This window comes from Pristis pectinata, chromosome 2 (assembly GCF_009764475.1).
Source record: "Pristis pectinata isolate sPriPec2 chromosome 2, sPriPec2.1.pri, whole genome shotgun sequence".
Classification (NCBI taxonomy): domain Eukaryota; kingdom Metazoa; phylum Chordata; class Chondrichthyes; order Rhinopristiformes; family Pristidae; genus Pristis; species Pristis pectinata.
Window position 1 is genome coordinate 41152473 of NC_067406.1, and position 25765 is coordinate 41178237.

At 40.8% G+C, this 25765-nt stretch overlaps 2 protein-coding genes across 8 annotated transcripts; one reads left to right on the plus strand and one right to left on the minus strand.

Moving 5' to 3' along the window:
• LOC127579963 (uncharacterized HIT-like protein Synpcc7942_1390) lies at nucleotides 1–22836 on the plus strand. 5 transcript variants are annotated; one of them, XM_052033081.1, is made up of 6 exons: nucleotides 1–194; nucleotides 1541–1696; nucleotides 2877–2981; nucleotides 4717–4777; nucleotides 10356–10416; nucleotides 17460–17532. In XM_052033081.1, exons 1-6 carry the CDS (start codon nucleotides 90–92, stop codon nucleotides 17476–17478), a joined length of 507 nt encoding a protein of 168 aa, XP_051889041.1. In that variant the 5' UTR covers nucleotides 1–89; the 3' UTR covers nucleotides 17479–17532. The 5 variants fall into 5 exon arrangements, with proteins under 5 accessions (XP_051889041.1, XP_051889034.1, XP_051889049.1 ...); XM_052033074.1 differs by lacking the exons at nucleotides 4717–4777; nucleotides 10356–10416 and adding an exon at nucleotides 19576–22836; XM_052033089.1 differs by lacking the exon at nucleotides 4717–4777 and having other exon boundaries at nucleotides 17460–17528.
• On the minus strand, nucleotides 5067–16643 carry LOC127579869 (uncharacterized). 3 transcript variants are annotated; one of them, XM_052032888.1, is made up of 2 exons: nucleotides 15924–16643; nucleotides 5067–10040 (listed from the first exon to the last, which is right to left on the minus strand). In XM_052032888.1, the coding sequence occupies exon 2, from the start codon at nucleotides 9745–9747 to the stop codon at nucleotides 5098–5100; it is 4650 nt and encodes a 1549-aa protein (XP_051888848.1). In that variant the 5' UTR covers nucleotides 9748–10040; nucleotides 15924–16643; the 3' UTR covers nucleotides 5067–5097. The 3 variants fall into 3 exon arrangements, with proteins under 3 accessions (XP_051888848.1, XP_051888866.1, XP_051888858.1); XM_052032906.1 differs by lacking the exon at nucleotides 15924–16643 and adding an exon at nucleotides 14418–15102 and having other exon boundaries at nucleotides 5067–8696; XM_052032898.1 differs by lacking the exon at nucleotides 15924–16643 and adding an exon at nucleotides 13242–15102 and having other exon boundaries at nucleotides 5067–7520.
• Nucleotides 22837–25765: the final 2929 nt, after the last annotated feature.

The following is a 25765-nucleotide window of genomic DNA, read 5'->3' on the forward strand; positions in this document are numbered from 1 at the left end:
TTAACCAACCAGGAGCTGCTTGTGGGGACATTGCCTGCAAAGAATGACTTGCAAGCCTGCACGGACGTAGGGAGGGTGAAGATTGCAGTATGAACCGATTGTTTGCACCGCAGTGGTCCAGACTGTCTACTGCCCAGGGGATTCTTGGTCTGACCGCGACACTGCTGGCGCCCAGACTCGGCGCCTGTGTGCAGGTAGGGAGCCGGGGGCAAGGCCGTGTAATTAGGGCTGCGATGACTGGCGGCCTCCTCGCCCAATCAGCGGTCAAACGAAGTCATCTTGCACACCGCGGAGCCAATAGGCCTGCAGGCTTTATGAAATGGAACTATTGCTGCTTCTCGTCGACGCCCAGTGTCTCGGAGTTCGGCTTCAGGGTTCGCTGCTTCTCTGTCTTCCCAGGGACTGTCATAGATAACTTCCCCGTATATCCTCCCTTATGATCTTACTGCATCCTTATGTTTTAAATCCTTCTGTGGCGCGCCTCCTCTTCTGTCATCTGCAACCTTTTGGAGATATCTGAACTCCAACAGTTGTGGCCTCTTGCGCACCCCTGCTTTTTGAGAGGAAAAAATGAAAGAACCAGCGTGGATTCGTGAACCCACTGGTGATGGGTGAACAGGATTTGTTAAGATTTGGGTAGCAGAGTTTTGAAAGTGAATCATAGAATCGTATAGCAGGGGAACAGGCCATTCGGCCCAACTTGTCCACGACGTCCAGTGGGGACTGTTAAATCCCATTATCCACCACTTGGTCCATAGCGCTCAACGTCTAAGTGATTCAAGTACTCATCTAGACACTTCTTAAATGCCGTCAGTGACCCAGCTTCAACCACTCTCTCAGGCAATGCATTCCAGGTACTTGCCATTCTCTGGGTGAAGGAGGTCCCCCTCTTATCCCCTGTAAGTCTCTTTCCCTTTATCCTACTCCTTTGTCCTCTAGCTTTATTTACCTCTGATTATGGGGAAATAATTCCTGCGGTCTACCCCATCTAGACCCCTTATAATTTATATACCTAAATCATGCCCTCGCTTAACCTCTTCTGCTCCAGAGAGAACAGACCTAGCTTCTCCTGTCTCCCCATAACTGAACTGCTTCATCCTGATGAATTTCCTCTGCACCCTCTCCAGCACTACCACATCCCTTCCTACAACTTGGTGAACAGAACTGCACACAGTACTCCATAGTCAAGCAGTGGCTTGTGAGCACAGATTTACAAAATCTCCTATTTTGTATGTTGTTCTTAAAGAAACAGTGGGCTGATTTTGGTTGTTAGAACACATCAATAATTGTCAGTGGATTAAAATCCTTAATCTAGTAACGACTCTTGTAATTCAGTGAGAATGTGGCCATCCTTGCCAGCAACACGTGTCCTGAAGAACAATCATTCAAACAACACATTGTCCAAAACACAAGGGTTAAACCCTGCTGAGTTTTCAGGGTCTAACTTGTATAGAGGTTGGGTTGCAAGTGGATGTTGTGGCTGCAGAGAGGTAATGCATATTAAATAAATATTAATTTCTTTCTTCTTTTTCACATTTAGAAAGGCTACTGTTCATTAACAGCTAATGACAGTGAAGTGCTCAAAGCAAAGTTGGCTGGCGATGCAAGAAAGAGATATGGAAATCAACCACCTACATTATTCTCAAAAATTATTGATAAATCAGTTTCTGCTGACATTATTTACGAAGATGACCAGGTATATTTCCTGTACTGAATTCCATTTTACTTGTGGTATTGAAGTGCTCCTGATGCACTTACTTATCGGAATCATGCATCCGTTTATATTATAAATTCATGTTAATGTCTCATGAAGAAACATAGTGTAACACATGTAGTTTGACTGCTAATCCTAAACTAAAAGGGAAAAATTAGCTGTGAAAAGGGTCGTAGACATGAAGTGGTGATGAAGTATAATGTGTAAAAAAAAATGAAGTTATGCACTTTGGCAGGAAGTATAGGAAAAGAGAATATTTTTTATTTGGACAGAGGGGTCTTGGTGTGCTAGTCCATGAGACACAAATAGCAGTATAAAGGGACAGCAAACAATTCAGTATGACAGCCTTTATTGAAAAATAAGAAAGTCTTGCTGAAATTGCAGTGCTTTGGTGGGGATGGACATCATTTGGAATAAAGAACAGAGTTTTGGTCTTCTTACCAGCAGAAGGATATACCGTCCTTGGAGTCAGTGTAGCATCAAGTCAATAGATTGATTCCTGGGATAAGCAGTTCATCATCACAGAAGTTTTATGTCTGTTGCTGAGACATACAAGATTCTTACAGGGATTGTCAGAAGGGATGCCTAATGAGTTTTTTTTCCTCTAGCTGGAGAGTCAAGAGCTAAGGTACAAAGTCTCAGGATAAAGAATGGGCTGCCTGAAACTGAGATGAGGAGAAGTGTCTTTACGCAGCATTATCTTCGTAATTCTCTACCACAGGGCTGTGGACATTCAGTTGCTGAGGCTGGGATCAACAGATTTTTGGGCAATGATGGAATCAGAGGTTATGGGGATTGGGGGGAAAGTGGACTCGAATCATAGGATCTGCTATGATTATGTTAAACGAAGGAGCAGACTCAAGGCATCATATGGACTGCTCTTTCTGATTCTTGGAGAGAGCAATTTCACAGTTTATGCAGTAAGGATACTTCATTCATGTTTGTCAATGACTTGCTTTGTTGTATATAAAAACTTTTTTCTAAATTACTATTGGAATTTTTATAACCCAGTTTGACTTGAGTATCATATGCAAAGTAGGAGAATTTCAAGCTTGCATATGAGCACATGACAGTCGGCGACATGGTTTTAAAATGTCTGTTTATAATATTTTACCATTTGCTTTTATAGTTCTGTATATTTACAGTATCTTCTTCTTTGTAGTGCCTATCTTTCAGAGACATAAATCCTCAGGGTCCAGTTCACTTTCTTGTGATACCCAAAGTCCCAATACCACAAATTAGTGTCGTAGCAGATGATGACAAAGAGGTAAGAGAGGATGGTTACTATATATAGAATATGATGTTGATGTTGGTTAGCAGTAAATGGCAATATTACTGAGGCCATTTTGACCATAGTTGTTAGACCCCCCCCCCCCCCCCCCCCCCATTCTATGCTACATAAAAACATTGATATAGAAACAGGTTAAGTCCATTCAGCCCCTTGCACCTCATCATTCAGTAAGACTATGAACTTAGTGCCACTTTCCTGCACTAATCTCAAAGCCTTTGATTCCTCTAATATCTAAAACTCTATTGATCCATGATATATACTTAATTAATAAGCTTCTGAAGCTCTTCTGAGTAGAGAATTCCAAAGATCCTCGGGGTGAAGAAATTTCCATCTCCATTCCCTTATTTTGAGACTGTTAGCTATGATTCTAGACATTCTGGGGAAATTGTCCTGTCAGGCCTGTGATGTGGAGTGTCCTTGACTAGGCAGGCTTAATTTCCAGCTTCTAAGTGCTGCCCAGTGACAACTGCTTGAGGACAAACATCAAGAGGCTCAAGGTAAAGTTAGAATTGTGCTCACATGTGATTGTTGAATAGCCTGACAATAAGGTCCCTGAACTGCCATTTGGGCAGAGTAAAGGAAGCTTACTGATTCCCACAGCTTATCCTTCACTGGAAGAATGGAGAAAATTGGGAATGAAGCCACGAATGCTGTCACAAACCAGCAACAAAAGAAACACACTGAGCATGATTTAGTGTTAAAAACTATTTTATTAATCACTACTTATGATAATACGTAAAATAAAAGTAAAAATGTTAGTATGTTAGAATTCAAAAATGTTAAACCTCAAACGTTAACCCCAAAACTAAACTCTTTGTGTGTGTGTGTGTGACAAAGTCCAAAACTCCCAGTTCCGGAATGGTTCTTAAAGTTCAGTTCCGCAAGCCATAAGGTGAAACATGAGCAAGGGCTTCTTCAACAACCACCGTTGTCTGAAGATAAGATGTAGATGTAGAAAAACATAGAGAGAGTACATACGAAATCCAAATGTTCCACGATGGAACCCAAAAGACACTTCATTGTTTACTCGGTAGTGACTTCCTCACCCCGAAAAGCATCCGAACCGTGGTCGTCCACACACAAATACCTGTTTCCTTCTACAGGTCAGCAACAAAGTGAACTCCACCGGATTACTTCCAACTTCCATACATGGATTTCAGTGGCAAACACAGTTATTGTTTCTCATCCATCGATAGAGAAAACAAGCAGGCTGGTGTCTCTCTCCCTTCTCTCTCTCTCTTCTTCTGACTTCTTCAACAACGTGTCACAAACCAGCAACAAAAGAAACACACTGAGCATGATTCAGTGTTAAAAACTATTTTATTAATCACTACTTATGATAATACGTAAAATAAAAGTAAAAATGTTAGTATGTTAGAATTCAAGAATGTTAAACCTCGAACGTTAACCCCAAACTAAACTCGTCGTGTGTGTGTGTGACAAAGTCCAAAACTCCCAGTTCCTGAATGGTTCTTAAAGTTCAGTTCCGCAAGCCATAAGGTGAAACATGAGCAAGGGCTTCTTCAACAACCACCGTTGTCTGAAGATAAGATGTAGATGTAGAAAAACATAGAGAGAGTACATACGAAATCCAAATGTTCCACGATGGAACCCAAACGACACTTCAGTGTTTACTCGGTAGTGACTTCCTCACCCCGAAAAGCATCCGAACCGTGGTCGTCCACACACAAATACCTGTTTCCTTCTACAGGTCAGCAACAAAGTGAACTCCACCGGATTACTTCCAACTTTTCCATACATGGATTTCAGTGGTAAACACAGTTATTGTTTCTCATCCATCGATAGAGAAAAACAAGCAGGCTGGTGTCTCTCTCCCTTCTCTCTCTCTCTCCTTCTTCTTCTTCTTCAACAACGTCATTACGTCCTTTATCTTCTATTGACGTAAGCACGCCCCACACACACATACACACACACTCTCTATCTTAAAGGGACTTTCACTGAGTCCATAACACCTCCCACCTAAAAAAAAATTTTCCCAAGAAAATTTTAACCGCGCATAGTTAGTAATATTAATAATTATCATGCTACACAACTACAGACTATCAGATTAGTACAGATACATGTTTCCCATTTAACATCGGGAAAGACAATCAGCAATCACATTATCTTTGCCTTTAATGTGAGTTATCATGAGATCAAACTCTTGCAAAATTAAACTCCAGTTTAACAGCCTTCTGTTCTTGTTTTTGACTCGGCTCAGAAACACCAATGGGTTATGATCTGTATACACAGTCAATGGTTTCTGAGCGGTGCAAACATATACACTGAAATGTTGCAAGGCTAAAACAAGCGACAGTAATTCTTTCTCTATGGTGGAATAATTCTTTTGATGCTCATTAAATTTCTTTGAAAAGTAAGCTACAGGATGGTCAATATCATCAAGGTCACCCTTCTGCAACAACACAGCTCCTGCAGCTTCATCACTGGCATCTACTGCTAATGAAAATGGCTTTTCAAAGTCAGGTGTTCTGAGCACAGGATCGTAGCATAAAATGGCTTTCAGCTTCTCAAATGCTTCTTGACAAGAATCTGTCCAAACAAACTTTACTCCCTTCTTCTGAAGATTAGTTAGGGGAAGAGCAATATCAGCAAAATTTTTACAAAATTTTCGGTAATATCCAACCATTCCCAAAAATCTTCTAACAGTCCTCGTACCTGTGGGAATAGGGAACTCAGATATTGCTTGAACTTTTGCCTGAACAGGAGCTTGCTTGCCTTGACCTACAACATAACCAAGATACGTCACAGTGGCATGGCCAAATTCACTTTTAGCCAAGTTAACTGTAAGGTTAGCCTTGGAAAGTCTTTCAAACAACCTTTCTAACGCAGAGATGTGATCTTCCCAAGTATCATTCCCAGTCACTAAGTCGTCAATGTAGGCATCTGTATGTTTTAACCCATGAATCACTGAATTAATCATTCTTTGAAATGTTGCCGGAGCATTTTTCATTCCAAATGGCAAAACATTGTATTCATACAATCCAGAAGGGGTTACAAAGGCTGAAATTTCCCTTCCTCTATCTGTTAATGGAACACACCAGTACCCTTTTAATAGGTCAATCTTTCTAAGAAATTTTGCCTTTCCCACTCTGTCTATGCAATCATCCACCCTAGGAATAGGGTAAGCATCTGACTTTGTTACAGCATTCACTTTCCTGTAATCTGTGCAAAATCTAACAGTTCCATCAGGTTTAGGTACAATAACACAGGGCGAACTCCAATTTGAAGTAGAATGTCTAATAATATCATTTTCCAACATGTATTTTATTTCCTGATCAACAAGTTTACTTTTTTCCACATTCATTCGATATGGGTGTTGTTTGATTGGTTTTGCATCCCCAACATCAACATCATGGGTAATTATCGATGTTCTGTTTGGAACATCTGGGAACAGATTTTTAAATTTTAAAATTAATTCTCTCATCTGTTGTTTTTGTGAAACTTGTAAATGGTCCAACTTCGTTTCAAGGTTCTCCAGGATATTTTGGTTTTTTAGTTTCGATGGAACAATATTTGGTCTAAATTGGCCTTCCTCAACATCAACATCAGGCATTCTAGAAACAACCTTTACACCATCCACCAAGGCCACAACTGAATCCCTCTCATAATAAGGTTTTAGCATGTTTACATGACAGAGTTGTGTTTTCTTGCGTCTATCTGGTGTTTTGATTATATATGTTAGATCAGTCACTCGAGATTCAATAACATAGGGTCCAGAAAAACGAGCTTGCAAGGGATTATTTTGGCTAGGGAAAAATACCAACACCTTTTGCCCCACTGCGAATGTCCTAGGCCGAGCACGTCTATCAAAATATGTCTTCATTCTTATCTGGCTTGTTTTCAGATTCTCTCTCGCTAGCTGGCAGACTCTCTCCAACCGAGTTTTAAATTTTTGGACATAGTCCAACAGACTCAAGTGAACTTCCTCATTAACCCATTGCTCTCTTAACAACTCCAAAGGTCCTCTCACCCTATGTCCAAACACAAGCTCAAACGGACTAAATCCGATTGACTCCTGGATCGATTCTCTAACGGCAAACAAAAGTAAATGGATACCTTCGTCCCAATCCTTGGTGTTTTCAAAGCAATAAGTCTTCAGCATATTTTTGAGAGTAGAATGAAATCTCTCCAGAGCTCCTTGAGATTCTGGGTGATATGCAGATGATACAATCTGCTTTGCTCCCAGCTCATAGACTATTTGTTGAAAAATTTTTGACATAAAATTACTACCTTGATCAGATTGGATTTCTTTTGGCAAACCAAACAAGGTAAAAAATTTTACAAGAGCCTTTGACACCGTCTTGGCCTTAATATTTCTAAGGGGTATTGCCTCTGGAAATCTAGAAGTGGCACACATGATGGTTAACAAATACTGATTTCCAGTCTTAGACTTTGGTAATGGGCCAACACAGTCTACAATCACCTTCGAAAAGGGTTCACCAAAAGCAGGAATTGGTTTCAAAGGAGCCACAGGGGGTTTTTGATTTGGTTTACCTACCATCTGACATGTGTGGCAGGTTCGACAAAACATCACCACATCTTTTCTCAAACCAGGCCAATAGAATTGTTTCAAGATCTTCCCTACAGTTTTATTCACACCAAAATGACCACCCAAAGGCATACTATGGGCCAGGTTTAAAATCTCATCCCTATAAACTTTTGGAATAACAACCTGATGAATAACTTCCCATTCCTCAGTAACAGGAACATGAGGAGGTCTCCATTTCCTCATTAACACTCCATTTTTGACATAGTATCCAGTTGGCACTTTTTCAATCTCCTCACATGAGAGAGCTTTTTCTTTCAATTCTATCAACTCAGGGTCCTTTGTCTGTTCCACCATAAAATCCTTCCTCGACAAAGACAAATCTTTAAATTCAGGCTCACTGTAAGGATGTTGATCCTCCAGTGAAGACAGAAAAGTCTCAGATAAGGCATCAAAATTTTCTTCCTGTTTAGGACTGTCACAAGGAACTACATCAGACTGCACCGGACTGTCTGTCTTGGCTAATTCTTTAGCTCTAGCTCGAGTCACCGCACATGATGGGTAAACATCTGAATCATCCTCAGACTCATCAATCCTTGGTTTGGTTGTTAACCGTACCACAGGATCACTTTCTCCATTTGCAAGGTCATTTCCCAATAACAAAGAAACTCCTTCCACTGGCAAACTAGGTCTTATCCCTATCTCGACTGGTCCTTCTACGAACTTTGACTTTAAAATCACCCTGTGAAAAGGGACAGACATGGTCTCACCTGTAACGCCTCGTACTAGATTTACTTCACCAGTGTCACTTTCTTCACCAAAATTTAAAACACTGTCCAGCAAGAGAGATTGACTAGCCCCAGTATCTCTAAGAATTTTCACTGGCACCTGGGGTGACTCATCATTCAGTGAAACAAAACCCTCTGATACATACGAACGGAATTCTTTTCTCACCTCCTCCAACTTTTCCGCTTTTCCCTCTTGCAAGGACTGATCTTTAACAGCATCTCCTAAACCTTTTTGATTTTTAATTGCCTGAAAGCAAGCATTGGGCCCAGCTTCCTTCTTTTTCTTCAAAAGGGCACAATTAGATATCACGTGGCCAGGTTTCCTACAGTAATAACAAGTACGCTCAACAGGTTTCTCCAGCCCTGGCTTCTTTTCATCTTTTCCTTTTTGATTACCTCCCAATTTAATCTCTGGTTTACCTGGATTGTCTTTGTAACTCTTTTGAAAGGTTTTAGGTTGTCCCCATTTGGATTTATGGGTTAAAGCATAATCATCTGCCAACCTAGCAGTTTCTTGTAAAGTTTCCACTGCCTTTTCATTTAAATATGTTGTTAATTCAGCTGGAACACATCTTTTAAAGTCTTCCACTAGTATCAATTCTTTCAATTTATCAAAATCCCCATCTACATTTTTAGCCATGTACCATCGTTCAAAACATATTCTCTTTCCATTGGCAAATTCCATATAAGTCTGATCTGCAGATTTCCTCAAGTCTCTGAATTTTTGTCTATAAGCCTCAGGGACCAATTCATAGGCCTTCAATATAGCTTGTTTTACCTTGGTATAATCAGCTGCATCCTCAACAGACAAAGCAGAATAAGCTTTTTGAGCTTTACCTTTAATCACACTCTGTACCATAAGAGCCCATCCTTTCCTTGGCCAGTTTGAACTCACAGCAACCTTTTCAAAATGTTGGAAATACTGATCAACCTGATCTTCTTCAAACGGAGGGACTAATCGAACCTCCCTGCTGGCTGAAAAACCATCATCAGAATCAGATTCCGAACTCCTACGCTTCATTTGTAACTCATGCTGCCTCTGTTTCTCCTTCTCCTCACTATCCAGCTCCATCCTCTTCAATTCCATCTGCTTCATTGCTAGATCAGCCTCTATCTTCATCTGAGTTAGCTTTTGTTCAGCCTCTAATCTCTTTTCTTCTCGTTCAGCTTCTAATTTATTTTGCTCTCGTTCAGCCTCTATCTTTGCCAGCTGCACCTGTGCCTCAGAAATTGCTATTTCACTGCCAGGAAACTGTTTTAACACTTCCTTCTCAAACACTTTCTTTTCCACATAATGGCCAGCTATCAGTCTCTGAATATCTGCCTTTCTCATAGACTGCTTTACTTCTGTAAGGTTTAGCCTTGTAGCAATCTTTATCAAATCATCCTTTTTCGCCACCTCCAATCCCTTTTGGGTTGGTGACTCCAAAAATGCCTTAATATCCATTGCTGCTGGTTTCCACACACACAAGCCAATTAAAAAGAATTTATCAGACCTCCCTCAAAAATCTTTGGATTGAATCCTGAACAAATCTCGTCAATCTGGGGTACAATCCCAGACGACACTCGTTAACCTTGGGAACTATCCCGGACGACCCCCCAATTTTGTCACAAACCAGCAACAAAAGAAACACACTGAGCATGATTCAGTGTTAAAAACTATTTTATTAATCACTACTTATGATAATACGTAAAATAAAAGTAAAAATGTTAGTATGTTAGAATTCAAGAATGTTAAACCTCGAACGTTAACCCCAAACTAAACTCGTCGTGTGTGTGTGTGACAAAGTCCAAAACTCCCAGTTCCTGAATGGTTCTTAAAGTTCAGTTCCGCAAGCCATAAGGTGAAACATGAGCAAGGGCTTCTTCAACAACCACCGTTGTCTGAAGATAAGATGTAGATGTAGAAAAACATAGAGAGAGTACATACGAAATCCAAATGTTCCACGATGGAACCCAAACGACACTTCAGTGTTTACTCGGTAGTGACTTCCTCACCCCGAAAAGCATCCGAACCGTGGTCGTCCACACACAAATACCTGTTTCCTTCTACAGGTCAGCAACAAAGTGAACTCCACCGGATTACTTCCAACTTTTCCATACATGGATTTCAGTGGTAAACACAGTTATTGTTTCTCATCCATCGATAGAGAAAAACAAGCAGGCTGGTGTCTCTCTCCCTTCTCTCTCTCTCTCCTTCTTCTTCTTCTTCAACAACGTCATTACGTCCTTTATCTTCTATTGACGTAAGCACGCCCCACACACACATACACACACACTCTCTATCTTAAAGGGACTTTCACTGAGTCCATAACAAACGTCATTATGTCCTTTATCTTCTATTGACGTAAGCACGCCCCACACACACATACACACACACTCTCTATCTTAAAGGGACTTTCACTGAGTCCATAACACCTCCCACCTAAAAAAAAATTTTCCCAAGAAAATTTTAACCGCGCATACAGTTAGTAATGTTAATAATTATCATGTTACACAACTACAGACTATCAGATTAGTACAGATACATGTTTCCCATTTAACATCGGGAAAGACAATCAGCAATCACATTATCTTTGCCTTTAATGTGAGTTATCATGAGATCAAACTCTTGCAAAATTAAACTCCAATTTAACAGCCTTCTGTTCTTGTTTTTGACTCGGCTCAGAAACACCAGTGGGTTATGATCTGTATATACAGTCAATGGTTTCTGAGCGGTGCAAACATATACACTGAAATGTTGCAAGGCTAAAACAAGCGACAGTAATTCTTTCTCTATGGTGGAATAATTCTTTTGATGCTCATTAAATTTCTTTGAAAAGTAAGCTACAGGATGGTCAATATCATCAAGGTCACCCTTCTGCAACAACACAGCTCCTGCAGCTTCATCACTGGCATCTACTGCTAATGAAAATGGCTTTTCAAAGTCAGGTGTTCTGAGCACAGGATGGTAGCATAAAATGGCTTTCAGCTTCTCAAATGCTTCTTGACAAGAATCTGTCCAAACAAACTTTACTCCCTTCTTCTGAAGATTAGTTAGGGGAAGAGCAATATCAGCAAAATTTTTACAAAATTTTCGATAATATCCAACCATTCCCAAAAATCTTCTAACAGTCCTCGTACCTGTGGGAATAGGGAACTCAGATATTGCTTGAACTTTTGCCTGAACAGGAGCTTGCTTGCCTTGACCTACAACATAACCAAGATACGTCACAGTGGCATGGCCAAATTCACTTTTAGCCAAGTTAACTGTAAGGTTAGCCTTGGAAAGTCTTTCAAACAACCTTTCTAACGCAGAGATGTGATCTTCCCAAGTATCATTCCCAGTCACTAAGTCGTCAATGTAGGCATCTGTATGTTTTAACCCATGAATCACTGAATTAATCATTCTTTGAAATGTTGCCGGAGCATTTTTCATTCCAAATGGCAAAACATTGTATTCATACAATCCAGAAGGGGTTACGAAGGCTGAAATCTCCCTTCCTCTATCTGTTAATGGAACACACCAGTACCCTTTTAATAGGTCAATCTTTGTAAGAAATTTTGCCTTTCCCACTCTGTTTATGCAATCATCCACTCTAGGAATAGGGTAAGCATCTGACTTTGTTACAGCATTCACTTTCCTGTAATCTGTGCAAAATCTAACAGTTCCATCAGGTTTAGGTACAATAACACAGGGCGAACTCCAATTTGAAGTAGAATGTCTAATAATATCATTTTCCAACATGTATTTGATTTCCTGATCAACAAGTTTACTTTTTTCCACATTCATTCGATATGGGTGTTGTTTGATTGGTTTTGCATCCCCAACATCAACATCATGGGTAATTATCGATGTTCTGTTTGGAACATCTGGGAACAGATTTTTAAATTTTAAAATTAATTCTCTCATCTGTTGTTTTTGTGAAACTTGTAAATGGTCCAACTTCGTTTCAAGGTTCTCCATGATATTTTGGTTTTTCAGTTTCGATGGAACAATATTTGGTCTAAATTGGCCTTCCTCAACATCAACATCAGGCATTCTAGAAACAACCTTAACACCATCCACCAAGGCCACAACTGAATCCCTCTCATAATAAGGTTTTAGCATGTTTAAATGACAGAGTTGTGTTTTCTTGCGTCTATCTGGTGTTTTGATTATATATGTTAGATCAGTCACTCGAGATTCAATAACATAGGGTCCAGAAAAACGAGATTGCAAGGGATTATTTTGGCTAGGGAAAAATACCAACACCTTTTGCCCCACTGCGAATGCCCTAGGCCGAGCACATCTATCAAAATATGTCTTCATTCTTATCTGGCTTGTTTTCAGATTCTCTCTCGCTAGCTGGCAGACTCTCTCCAACTGAGTTTTAAATTTTTGGACATAGTCCAACAGACTCAAGTGAACTTCCTCATTAACCCATTGCTCTCTTAACAACTCCAAAGGTCCTCTCACCCTATGTCCAAACACAAGCTCAAACGGACTAAATCCTATTGACTCCTGGATCGATTCTCTAACGGCAAACAAAAGTAAATGGATACCTTCGTCCCAATCCTTGGTGTTTTCAAAGCAATAAGTCTTCAGCATATTTTTGAGAGTAGAATGAAATCTCTCCAGAGCTCCTTGAGATTCTGGGTGATATGCAGATGATACAATCTGCTTTGCTCCCAGCTCACAGACTATTTGTTGAAAAATTTTTGACATAAAATTACTACCTTGATCAGATTGGATTTCTTTTGGCAAACCAAACAAGGTAAAAAATTTTACAAGAGCCTTTGACACCGTCTTGGCCTTAATATTTCTAAGGGGTATTGCACACATGATGGTTAACAAATACTGATTTCCAGTCTTAGACTTTGGTAAGGGGCCAACACAGTCCACAATCACCTTCGAAAAGGGCTCCCCAAAAGCAGGAATTGGCTTCAAAGGAGCCACAGGGGGTTTTTGATTTGGTTTACCTACCATCTGACATGTGTGGCAGGTTCGACAAAACATCACAACATCTTTTCTCAAACCAGGCCAATAGAATTGTTTCAAGATCTTCCCTACAGTTTTATTCACCCCAAAATGACCACCCAAAGGCATACTATGGGCCAGGTTTAAAATCTCATCCCTATAAACTTTTGGAACAACAACCTGATGAATAACTTCCCATTCCTCATTAACAGGAATATGAGGAGGTCTCCACTTCCTCATTAACACTCCATTTTTGACATAGTATTCAGTTGGCACCTTTTCAATCTCCTCACATGAGAGAGCTTTTTCTTTCAATTCTGTCAACTCAGGGTCCTTTGTCTGTTCCACCATAAAATCCTTCCTTGACAAAGACAAATCTTTAAATTCAGGCTCACTATAAGGATGTTGATCCTCCAGTGAAGACAGAAAAGTCTCAGATAAGGCATCATAATTTTCTTCCTGTTTAGGACTGTCACAAGGAACCACATCAGACTGCATCAGACTGTCTGTCTTGGCTAATTCTTTAGCTCTAGCTCGAGTCACCGTACATGATGGGTAAACATCTGGATCATTCTCAGACTCATCAATCCTTGGTTTGGTTGTTAACTGTACCACAGGATCACTTTCTCCATCTGCAAGGTCATTTCCCAATAACAAAGAAACTCCTTCCACTGGCAAACTAGGTCTTATCCCTATCTCGACTGGTCCTTCTACGAACTTTGACTTTAAAATCACCCTGTGAAAAGGGACAGACATGGTCTCACCTGTAACGCCTCGTACTAGATTTACTTCACCAGTGTCACTTTCTTCACCAAAATTTAAAACACTGTCCAGCAAGAGAGATTGACTAGCCCCAGTATCTCTAAGAATTTTCACTGGCACCTGGGGTGACTCATCATTCAGTGAAACAAAACCCTCTGATACATACGAACGGAATTCTTTTCTCACCTCCTCCAACTTTTCCGCTTTTCCCTCTTGCAAGGACTGATCTTTAACAGCATCTCCTAAACCTTTTTGATTTTTAATTGCCTGAAAGCAAGCATTGGGCCCAGCTTCCTTCTTTTTCTTCAAAAGGGCACAATTAGATATCACGTGGCCAGGTTTCCTACAGTAATAACAAGTACGCTCAACAGGTTTCTCCAGCCCTGGCTTCTTTTCATCCTTTCCTTTTTGATTACCTCCCAATTTACTCTCCGGTTTACCTGGATTGTCTTTGTAACTCTTTTGAAAGGTTTTAGGTTGTCCCCATTTGGATTTATGGGTTAAAGCATAATCATCTGCCAACCTAGCAGTTTCTTGTAAAGTTTCCACTGCCTTTTCATTTAAATATGTTGTTAATTCAGCTGGAACACATCTTTTAAAGTCTTCCACCAGTATCAATTCTGTCAATTTATCGTAATCCCCATCTACATTTTTAGCCAGGCACCATCGTTCAAAACATATTCTCTTTCCATTGGCAAATTCCATATAAGTCTGATCTGCAGATTTCCTCAAGTCTCTGAATTTTTGTCTATAAGCCTCAGGGACCAATTCATAGGCCTTCAAAATAACTTGTTTTACCTTGGTATAATCAGCTGCATCCTCAGCAGGCAAAGCAGAATAAGCTTTTTGAGCTTTACCTTTAATCACACTCTGTACCATAAGAGCCCATCCTTTCCTTGGCCAGTTTGAACTCACAGCAACCTTTTCAAAATGTTGGAAATACTGATCAACCTGATCTTCTTCAAACGGAGGGACTAATCGAACCTCCCTGCTGGCTGAAAAACCATCATCAGAATCAGATTCCAAACTCCTACGCTTCATTTGTAACTCATGCTGCCTCTGTTTCTCCTTTTCCTCACTATCCAGCTCCATCCTCTTCAATTCCATCTGCTTCATTGCTAGATCAGCCTCTATCTTCATCTGAGTTAGCTTTTGTTCAGTCTCTAATTTCTTTTGTTCGGCCTCTAATTTCTCTCACTCGGCCTCTAATCTCTTTTGCTCTCGTTCAGCTTCTAATTTCTTTTGTTCTCGATCAGCCTCTATCTTTAACTGGGTTTGTTCTCGTTCAGCCTCTATCTTTAACTGAGTTTGCTCTCGTTCAGCCTCTAATCTCTTTTGTTCTCGTTCAGCTTCTAATTTATTTTGCTCTCGTTCAGCCTCTATCTTTGCCAGCTGCACCTGTGCCTCAGAAATTGCTATTTCACTGCCAGGAAACTGTTTTAACACTTTCTTCTCAAACACCTTCTTTTCCACATAATGGCCAGCTATCAGTCTCTGAATATCTGCCTTTCTCATAGACTGCTTTACTTCTGTAAGGTTTAGCCTTGTAGCAATCTTTATCAAATCATCCTTTTTCGCCACCTCCAATCCCTTTTGGGTTGGTGACTCCAAAAATGCCTTAATATCCATTGCTGCTGGTTTCCACACACACAAGCCAATTAAAAAGAATTTATCAGACCTCCCTCAAAAATCTTTGGATTGGATCCCGAACAAATCTCGTCAATCTGGGGTACAATCCTGGACGACACTCGTTAACCTTGGGAACTATCCCGGACAAGCCCCCAATTTTGTCACAAACCAGCAACAAAAGAAACACACTGAGCATGATTTAGTGTTAAAAACTATTTTATTAATCACTACTTATGATAATACGTAAAATAAAAGTAAAAATGTTAGTATGTTAGAATTCAAGAATGTTAAACCTCGAACGTTAACCCCAAAACTAAACTCTTCGTGTGTGTGTGTGACAAAGTCCAAAACTCCCAGTTCCGGAATGGTTCTTAAAGTTCAGTTCCGCAAGCCATAAGGTGAAACATGAGCAAGGGCTTCTTCAACAACCACCGTTGTCTGAAGATAAGATGTAGATGTAGAAAAACATAGAGAGAGTACATACGAAATCCAAATGTTCCACGATGGAACCCAAAAGACACTTCATTGTTTACTCGGTAGTGACTTCCTCACCCCGAAAAGCATCCGAACCGTGGTCGTCCACACACAAATACCTGTTTCCTTCTACAGGTCAGCAACAAAGTGAACTCCACCGGATTACTTCCAACTTCCATACATGGATTTCAGTGGCAAACACAGTTATTGTTTCTCATCCATCGATAGAGAAAACAAGCAGGCTGGTGTCTCTCTCCCTTCTCTCTCTCTCTTCTTCTTCTTCTGACTTCTTCAACAACGTCATTACGTCCTTTATCTTCTATTGACGTAAGCACGCCCCACACACACATACACACACACTCTCTATCTTAAAGGGACTTTCACTGAGTCCATAACAATGCCCACTAAAAATCAACTAATTGGCTCCTTCAGCTGTTTTATTTAAGAATCCTAAGGAAAAGTTTAATTAAATAGTGTAGGAGAATTTTTGATTATTTTCATATTTAGTTGCTTTTTAGATAAGGTAAGATCTTTATTAGTCACATGTACACCTTCAGATACTTGAGCTAAATTTGTAGTATGTAGTAACTGCACATTTCCAAAATTTGATCTTGTTTACTTCAATGTGACTGAATCTTGAAAGAGGAATACAATGCACAGCTACTGCAATAGTATGGTTTTACACAAGCATCCAAAGATGGACTTCTATCCCTAAATATTTGATACTGGAATCCTAAATGATGTTGCATCCTATTCAACCATCATCCCTGTTGTCTCTGAGCTACTGGAGTCCAGTTCTGCAAAAGTTCAACTCTTGAAATGCTCATTGCTTTTAAATTCGTTCATGACTTGGCACATTTCTCTGTTACTCCCTCCAGTCCCACAGTTCTCAGGGATCTCAATACCTCTCCATTTGTAGCCTCTCATGCTTACCTTATGTTCATTGGTGGCCATAATTTTGGCTGCCTAGGCTCTGAGCTCTGGAATACCCTCAGTAAACACTGCTGTCACTCTTCTCTCTTCCTTGAAGATGCTTCTTAAAACCTACTCCTTTGACCAAAGTTTTGGTCACCTGTTCTTTTATTTTCTTATGTTGCTTGGTCCCAGATTTTGTATGGTCGAGCCAAGGGATATTTTAAATGCACAATATGAATTGCAAATTGTTGTAATATAAAGGTTAATGGAAAACTATGTGAATGTTATATTTAAGGAGCATTTACAAGGTACAAACTACAGCAAGGAAGTAAACCTTGATTTGAAGGCTGTGTTACCTTGGCACTGTTAAAATGTCTATGAATTAAGTTGATCAAGCATTTTGATTGTGACTTAAGTCTTGTTTTTCATTGTGCAAACAGCTGCTGGGACACTTACTGATAGTGGCTAAAAACCTTGCAAAGAAAGAACAGCTCACAGATGGCTACAGAGTGGGTAAGTCTGCTGAAGTTTTATGGGTAAGTGGAAATGTTATTAACATTTTCTTGTTCAAGGAATGAATGAGATTATATTTTCCTGATATTTTATGTAGTAAGTTTGAAGACCATCATGTTGCCTTTGGGTCAGAGCTAGGGAGAGGCAAACTATAATACCTTCCTGCAAGGAGTCACTGATTAGAAAACAGTTCCAGACTCTCAGAGAGGCAGCAGCATCCCTTAACTGCACACAGAATTAGAAAGCAAAACAGTGACAACTGGTTCTGGCAGCTTTGTTAAAAAATTAATGTTTTGTTAATACATAAAACACGTTTTCTAATTTTTAACTTAACTCGCTAACTTTTCACTAATGTTTCACATGCATTCTTGAACCTTGCACTTTACGCAAGCAGTTATCTATGCATAGCTGATTTTTCACAGGCAGCATGAGGTACTGAGAAATAACCCTAGCCTTCTCCAAGTTTGCATAATTCTGTGAAGCATCCAGCACACAGGTTTACCTCCTTTTCCCACCAAATGACTACCCCAAATATATACAATTCTGTATGAATGCAAACATATTATTGTATCTTATGAAGCCAGTGTACTTGTCAGAGTAATACATTGGTTAATATGCAGGTTTCTTGATGTGATTTTTGTTGTGCTGAATCTCACCTGAAAACAGTTAAGGCGGTCTGTTTGGCAGAGATCATGGGATTATCTGGTTTTGCAAATGAGGTTCTTGGAGTCCTGGCCTGTTGTTATGTGGGAGGGAGGGGTGGTGGGTCAGGGGCATTGTTGATCTGTGGCAGTGGGTCAGGAGATGATGAAATGGATTCTTTAGATACTGTTCTGCAGACATTCTCACATGTCAAAAATCAAGTGGATTTTACATTTGAGGTAAGCATTGTGAGGAGCTGGAAGAGATAGAGGGGAAGATTCATTTTAAGATGGATCTTTTAATTTACACTTCGGGACAGATGTGACATGGAAGTTTCCTTTTACATTGAATTGAATTGTTCATGTTCTGATGATGCTTTTGTCTGTAAAATCACCAATATGTCAAGAAATTCAATTGTATAACGCAACATTATGTAACTGAAAATTGATCTTTTCCCTCCAGAGTGAAATACACCAATGACCATTCCCAAGTTTTGCTGAAGAACCCAGTCTCTCCTGTCCTAGGACTCCCAGGACATTATCTTAACCCCCACAATGCTAGTCAGGATACTTGTCACTTCTATTCTTGTCCACAAACACCAACACCCCCCCCCCCCCCCCACAAACTTTACTGTAAGGCATTGATTCCTTCATCTCTCCCAGTCTGATCTCTGATCTCTGATCTCTACCCTACGATCTCCTGAAGTCACCACTTCGTGACAATATATTTACCCCTAATGAAAATGCCAGTCACCACTCCCAACTGCTGCACTTCCGATGCCCCTCCAACTTCCGACCTGCTTGTCTCCCAGTCCACTCATCCCACCTTCTGACATGTCAGGCTCCCATGAACCCCTCCTGGCAGCCACTGTGGCCTGCTGCTGTATGTCCTTTAAGGTGTACTTGAATTTCTACACACAGGAATGGATTTGAGTCCAGCAGCCAGGAAGATTCCGGCCTCAGTACCCCACACCGTACTAGTTTCCTCATCCTTAAACTGGGCAGCAGCTTGTAACTGATGTGTAGACAACAGGACTAAGGAGGAGATACGCTGACTCGAGCTCCCTACTTCTGTTTGTTATCCAGTGACCCATGTCCAGAAGTACTTGGGTCTGTGTGGACCTTGGGTAAAGGTGACCTGGTACAATGTAGTGCATGGTTAAAACATGTGGACGTACGAATGAATGATGGGCAATTGAGTGAGACAGAGAAGGCTGTGCACTAAGCAGAGCTTTCAGCAAACAATGCTGAGGAGAAAGAGAGAAAGAAAATGATAAATTCCACCTGCTTATTGTGTTCTCGTTACCTGGACAAAGGTATTATCAGAATTATCTATGGGTTATCTTTACTTATTCATAAAATTGTTGGTGGGTTTTCTAAAAACAGACTTTTCTTTTCTTAGTGATTAATGATGGAAAGAATGGAGCACAGTCTGTGTACCATCTACACATCCACGTGATTGGAGGTCGTCAGATGGGCTGGCCGCCTGGTTAGAAGAATGTGGGACAAAACTGGTTTCCCATCACTGTGATCGGAATTAATCCTTCAAACTATTAAATATTTTCTTGGAAGCACTTCCTAAAGAAATAAGTATCTGAGGAGATTAAAAGAGACCTTTTCCAAAGTACTGCAGAAATTGTATCCACTAGATTATAAAAAATGTAGTTCTCTAGTTTAAGTCTCATTACTTCAGTGACATTGTAACAGGCAACCTGTTGCTATTACACTTAAAGCTGCAGTCACAGCTCAGTATCATTGTTCAATCCTCCAAGTTTCTGTAGGCTTAATAAGTAGCATCAGTATGATAAAACAACATCTAGAAACTTGGAGGTTTGAAAATGTGGGCACACTCACCCACAGTTAGAACCAACACCCTCTTCCTATGTTATTCCAAAGCTTAATATTCTCACCTCGTGTGTGAATGTTTCAGACGGGCAAGAAATAATCAGCTGTAGAATTATCATTGGCTACTATAATGCAATGAATGTCAAAAGCTTCTACATCCTTGCTGGAGAGCTGCAGCCAGCCAAGGAGCTATGAAGCAATAAACACAGGATGCCAACCACCTTCTATGTAGTCACATTGCTGCATTAAACATCTGAAGTCACACAGGACCTTCCTCATCACAACTCAGTTTGTCAACATTATTGCTACAACCACTTGTAGGCAGAGCAAGGGCTGAGAAGAACTGGGCTCCCTGGAATGCTCTAAACCACCCGTACTGCCCGAAACCACCTGTACTGCAGGCAGACAGCCAAAAACTGATGTGAAGTAGGACTATGTTATAATATCTGAAGCCTGAGAACAGCCTTGCAACTCTGTCTATCTGCTGCTCAAAGATGGACTATGCTTTGTCTGGGATTTAGCAGAGATGAATTCGTGGGCTCTGCCTTGTGCCCATCCATGGAAAGTACCTTGAGTTTGCTGGATAAATACCAAAAACTAGAAGTTCCTCCAAATTGTTTTACCTTTAGACCAGATGGCCTAAAGCAATGTCCCAGTGATAATGAGTAAAACAACATCCTTGTTAAGGCTCCTCAAAGTTGGATCCTGATAAGATATCTTTATTAGTCACATGTACATTGAAACAGTGAAATGCATTTTTTGCATAGAGTCTTCAGGGGGCAGCCTGCAAGTGTCGCCACGCTTCTGGTGCCAACATAGCATGCCCACAGCTTCCTCATCTGTACATCTTTGGAATGTGGGAGGAAACCGGAGCACCCAGAGGAAACCCATGCAGGCTCAGGGAGAACGTACAATCTCCTTACAGACAGCGGCCGGAATTGAACCCAGGTCGCTGGCGCTGTAAAGTGTTATGCTAACCACTACACTACCATGCCTGCCCTGTCGTGTTTTATATTTGAACCCTCCATTTATAATGCTGGGGAAAGTCACAAGCCTGCACATCTTCAATAATAAAGCTGAGGAGTGCATTCCAAAAACCTCTTCCATGAAATTTCAGTGATAGGTTTGGTTTCCAGTTGAAGTTGTACCACCACTTTGCATTAACATTAAAGGCACCTTAACATGAAAATCAAGAATAACTGCATTACTCTTGCTTTCAAGATGACTCAACACGTTAAACCGTGTGGAATGAGGTGTAACTGAGTTTTAAATGGAATACTAAGCCTGCTGAACAACCTTCCCAGCCCTCAAAATCTAATGTGTATATATATGTAGTGTTATTACATCAGACTAACATGAAAATTCAATATTTAAAAAATTCTAAATGTATTGGCAGCCCCACAGTATGGGAGGGTTGTGTTGCGTGCCCAGAAAATGGTCCATATCGTGATTTTCTGTAAAGTGAAGCTGTGTCATCGCGTGCATCAAGAAACGCGAATTGAAGAAATGAAATTTTGTGTTTAATTTACTTTTTTTTGACATAAATTCTGTCAGCGTGATTTAATTCTGTATCTCAAATATTTGGGTAGTGATTTGTGAATTCTGTAAGGGCGAATTTCCGTACCATGGTGTCACCTGCACACATACTGAGTGGGGCAGCACAGTGGCACAATGGGTAGAGCCACTGCCTCACAGTGCCACAGACCAGGTTTCAATCCTGACCTCTGTTTGTATGGAGGCTTCACGTTCTGTGTGGGTTCCCTCCCACATCCCAAGGACATGCATGTTGATGGGTTAATTGCCCATTCTTTATTGCCCCGGTGCTTAGGTAAGTAGTAGAACCTAGGAGGAGTTGATGGGAGAGTGGGGATAATAAAATGAGATTGATGTAGGATTATTGTAAACGGGTGGTTGATGGTCAACTCGGTATGCCTAAGGGGCTGTTTTTGTGCTGTCTCTCAATGACTATATAGAAATTTTTAAGGCACCCTAATAGGGGTGCCAAATGAGCGGGGGGGGGGGGGGGGGTGGGTGGAGAGAAAGCTTCAGCTGGGCTGTGGGCAGGTTTGACAGCCACAGGCTATGGGAGGGTGGAGGGAGATGGATTGAGATTGCAGTTGAGGGTAGGGATCAGGAGTCAGGCATTTCAGAAGAAAGAGGAGGCAGGTAGCAGGGAATCAGGTGACCACATCAGGATGGAACTTGAAAGTGCAAAAGGAGGACGGATTGTGACACAATTGTGGGGTCAGGTGGGATGTGAGGTAGTAGGTCAGGACTTAGGTCTTATGTGATTGGGGCCGCTGGGGAGAAGGGGAATTGCTGTTGGTGGGTAAGTCACAGTGAAGAGATTGTGGCAGATCAGTGGGTAGGTCATGATGGGGAGAAGAGAATGTTCATGCCGGGCAAAGGTGGGGACCAATGGATGAGGTAAATAATTGACTTAGGTGTCCCAGCCCAGGATCGTGCTTTCCAGGCATGTTGCCCAGAGATGCCCAGTGAAGGGCATTCTTCACACCATGTAGTACAATGTTTCCTGCAATGCTGCAAAAAGAGTGTTACACAGGATATAATGTTGCCCTGTGTGCCCCAATGTAGTAATTGAATCACAGACACTGGCAATGGCTCAGACCTGGAAGTGCCAAGTCAAATTTCCAAGTGACCAAAGACAACTAGAAGAGAAATACTTCCAGTTATATAAAGCTGAAAGAAACAGCTTATTGTAAAAAAAAACTAATGCTTTCAATAATTCAATTTCTATTTTATTTGGATGTTGTTTGAACCATTTATTCTGTCACTGAGATGATTAAAAGATTATGGAACTTGGTGTTTTTTTACTTAAGAGTTTGCTGTTACAGACAATATCAGATTGACGCAGGAAAGTGGTGCTGAGGAAGATCCACCAAGATCTTGTGGAAAGGTGGAGCAGGATGGCACCAAGTGGTGTAATCCTTCTGTTTATGTTCTTATGACAATCTAGTAGAAATGGCTTAAAGAAAAATCTGGTGCAATTTGAAGTGTTGACCACAATATGGATAATAAAGAGAAAGGCATTTGAAGTTGCAAGTGAATGCAGATTGGTTTAGCAGAATGAAGAAAAGAAGAGCCGCTTTAACATCATGTGTTCTATATATTCCAACACACCACAGGGAAGTTTCAGAAGTTCACCATCTAACCAAAGGAGCTTCAAGCTATATTTCCACTGTTGATCAAAATAGCCATAGAGACAAGTGTGCTCAAAAACACATTCACCACTGGAGGGCAGTACAGAAGATAAAACCATGCTCACTAATGGATACAGTCAAGAGCAATATTCCTCTCCATTTTTCATCACATGTGCTTGTGGGCTAAAGAGAGATACTTGGTGTCATTCTGTGTTCTATTTTGCATTTTTATTTTGCAAGAATGAATAGGATCTGCATACAAAAGGTTGCCCCTCCCCCTGCCTTTTTTTTTGAATGCTCCATGAACACTACCTCATTTTTTTGCACTATTTATTTGTAATTTATAGATTTATATGCCTTTGCACTGTACTGCTGCCACAAAATAACAAATTTCACGTCATATGTCAGTGATAATCTGATAATAAAAAAGGATAGCCTTAATCCTTGACTTCCATTCTGAAAATCAAATGAAGCAAATCTCTTCTGAAAGTGTTACGATAATATATGGAAACACTAAACTCATGATAGAAAGCAGTCTTTGGAATGCACAGAAGTTAGGAAAACGCATTTGCGCTTGATTTGAACTTTGGATCACTTGTGTAAGGGTAGATAGTGGTGTGTACTTCCAGTGAGGGCAAACAGAGAATGCAGGAACTAGCCAGCAGGTCAGGCAGCATCCGTGCAAAGAAAAATAGTTAATGCTATAGGTCAATGGCCTTTTATCTGAACTCTGAAAACTCAGAAAGCAGACATGTTTTAAAGGACAGACGAGGGAGAGAGGTGGAGAGCACAAAGGGAAGGTTTGTGATATGGTGGAGACTGAGATGATGCAGATTAGAGTCAGTTGAGGGAAGATAGTGAAGACTTGTTAGTGGATGCAAATCCATCTAGAGGAAGCATAGATGGGTGGGAGGGAGCACTGCAGAAGGAGAAACAGAAAAAGAAGCATGCTGGAACTGTGCAGTACAGAACACAGCCATTGCTGGGAATCTAAAAAATAGAATCCTGAAAAAGCCCAGCAGATCAGACAGCACATGCGGACAGAAAAAAACTCAGTTAATGTGACGGGTGGGTAGCCTCACATCAGAACTGGACAGGTTGGGCAAAGCAGAATTCTGCAGATCTTGGAAATCTGAAACAAAAACAGAAAACGCTGTACACAGCATATAACACAACATCTGTAAAGAAAGAAACAGAACCAATGCCCCAGGTCAGTGGCCCCACCTGCCATGAAGGGTGATTGACCTGATTGCCAGTCCTGTCCCCCATCCCACTAATGTCACTTGATCCACCAAACACCTCCAACGTTGCCAACTCTTTTACCAGAAGTGGCCAGTTTTACCACAAACTGAAAAGGATGGTTATCTGAAATTGTTGAATTCAATTCGGCCTGAAACGTCGACTGTTTATTTCCCTCCATGGATGCTGCCTGACCTGCTGAGTTCCTCCAGTACTTTTTGTGTATTGCTCCAGATTCCAGCATCTGCAGAATTTCTTGTGTCTCCTTGTTGGATTCACTGTTGAGCCCCAAGAGGCGTAGTGTACCTAGACAGAAAATGATACACTGGTTCTCAAGCTTACATTGTGCTTTGTTGGAAAATTGTAAGAGGCCAAAGACAGAGTTGAATAGATAATTAAAGTGACAGGGAGCTGTAAGCTAGAGTCATTCTTGCAGATTGAACGAAGGTGTTCTGTAAAGTGGTCATCCAATCTGCTCTTGGTTCCTCTCCCAAGCCAGAAGGTTAAGAACTGCCCTGGTGAAATGGGATTTCTGCTACATTATCTGAAGCCTGAAATAGTGGCAAGAGACCAACCATGCACACTTTGGAATCTGGCAAAGGTGAACTTGTGAGCAACAAACAATCTGCTGCAGGAACTCAGCGGGTCGAGCAGCATCTGTTGGGAGGAAAGGAATTGTCGACTTTGCAGCTCGTGAGCTCTGCCTTGTGCCCACCCGTGGCAAGTTTGATGACTTTGGTGGATGGACACTGAGAACTGGAAAATTGTCCAAATCATTTTGCTTTTGGATCAAATGTTGTCCTAAAACAATATTCCAAAGTCAAGTTTATTGGCATATGCACAAGTACATGTATGCACAGGTGCAATGAAAAACTTACTTGCAGCAGCATTACAGTCACATAGCATCGTACTGTATAAGCACCATTCACAAGAAAAACACAAATGAAACAAACAATTTTTGCAAGACAGAACACAATTAGAACAAAAAAAACAATTTTAGTACAAACTAGTCAAAGTGGTCATAGTGTTGCTAAACTCTAGTGATTAGGATTGTGCCAGATGGTTCAAGAATCGAATGGTTGAAGGGAAGTAGCTGTTCTTGAACCTGGTGGTTTGGGACACAAGGCTTCTGTACCTCCTGTTCAATGGTAGCTGCGAGAAAATGGCATGGCCCAGGTGGTGGGGATCTTCGGTGATGGATGTTGCCTTCTTGAGGCAGTGCTTCCTGTAGATACTAGCAATGGTGGGGAGGGATGTGCCCGTGATGTATTGCACAGAGTCCACTACCTGCAGCTTCTTACGTTCCTGTGTATTTGAATTGCTATACCAGAATCCCAAACCATAATG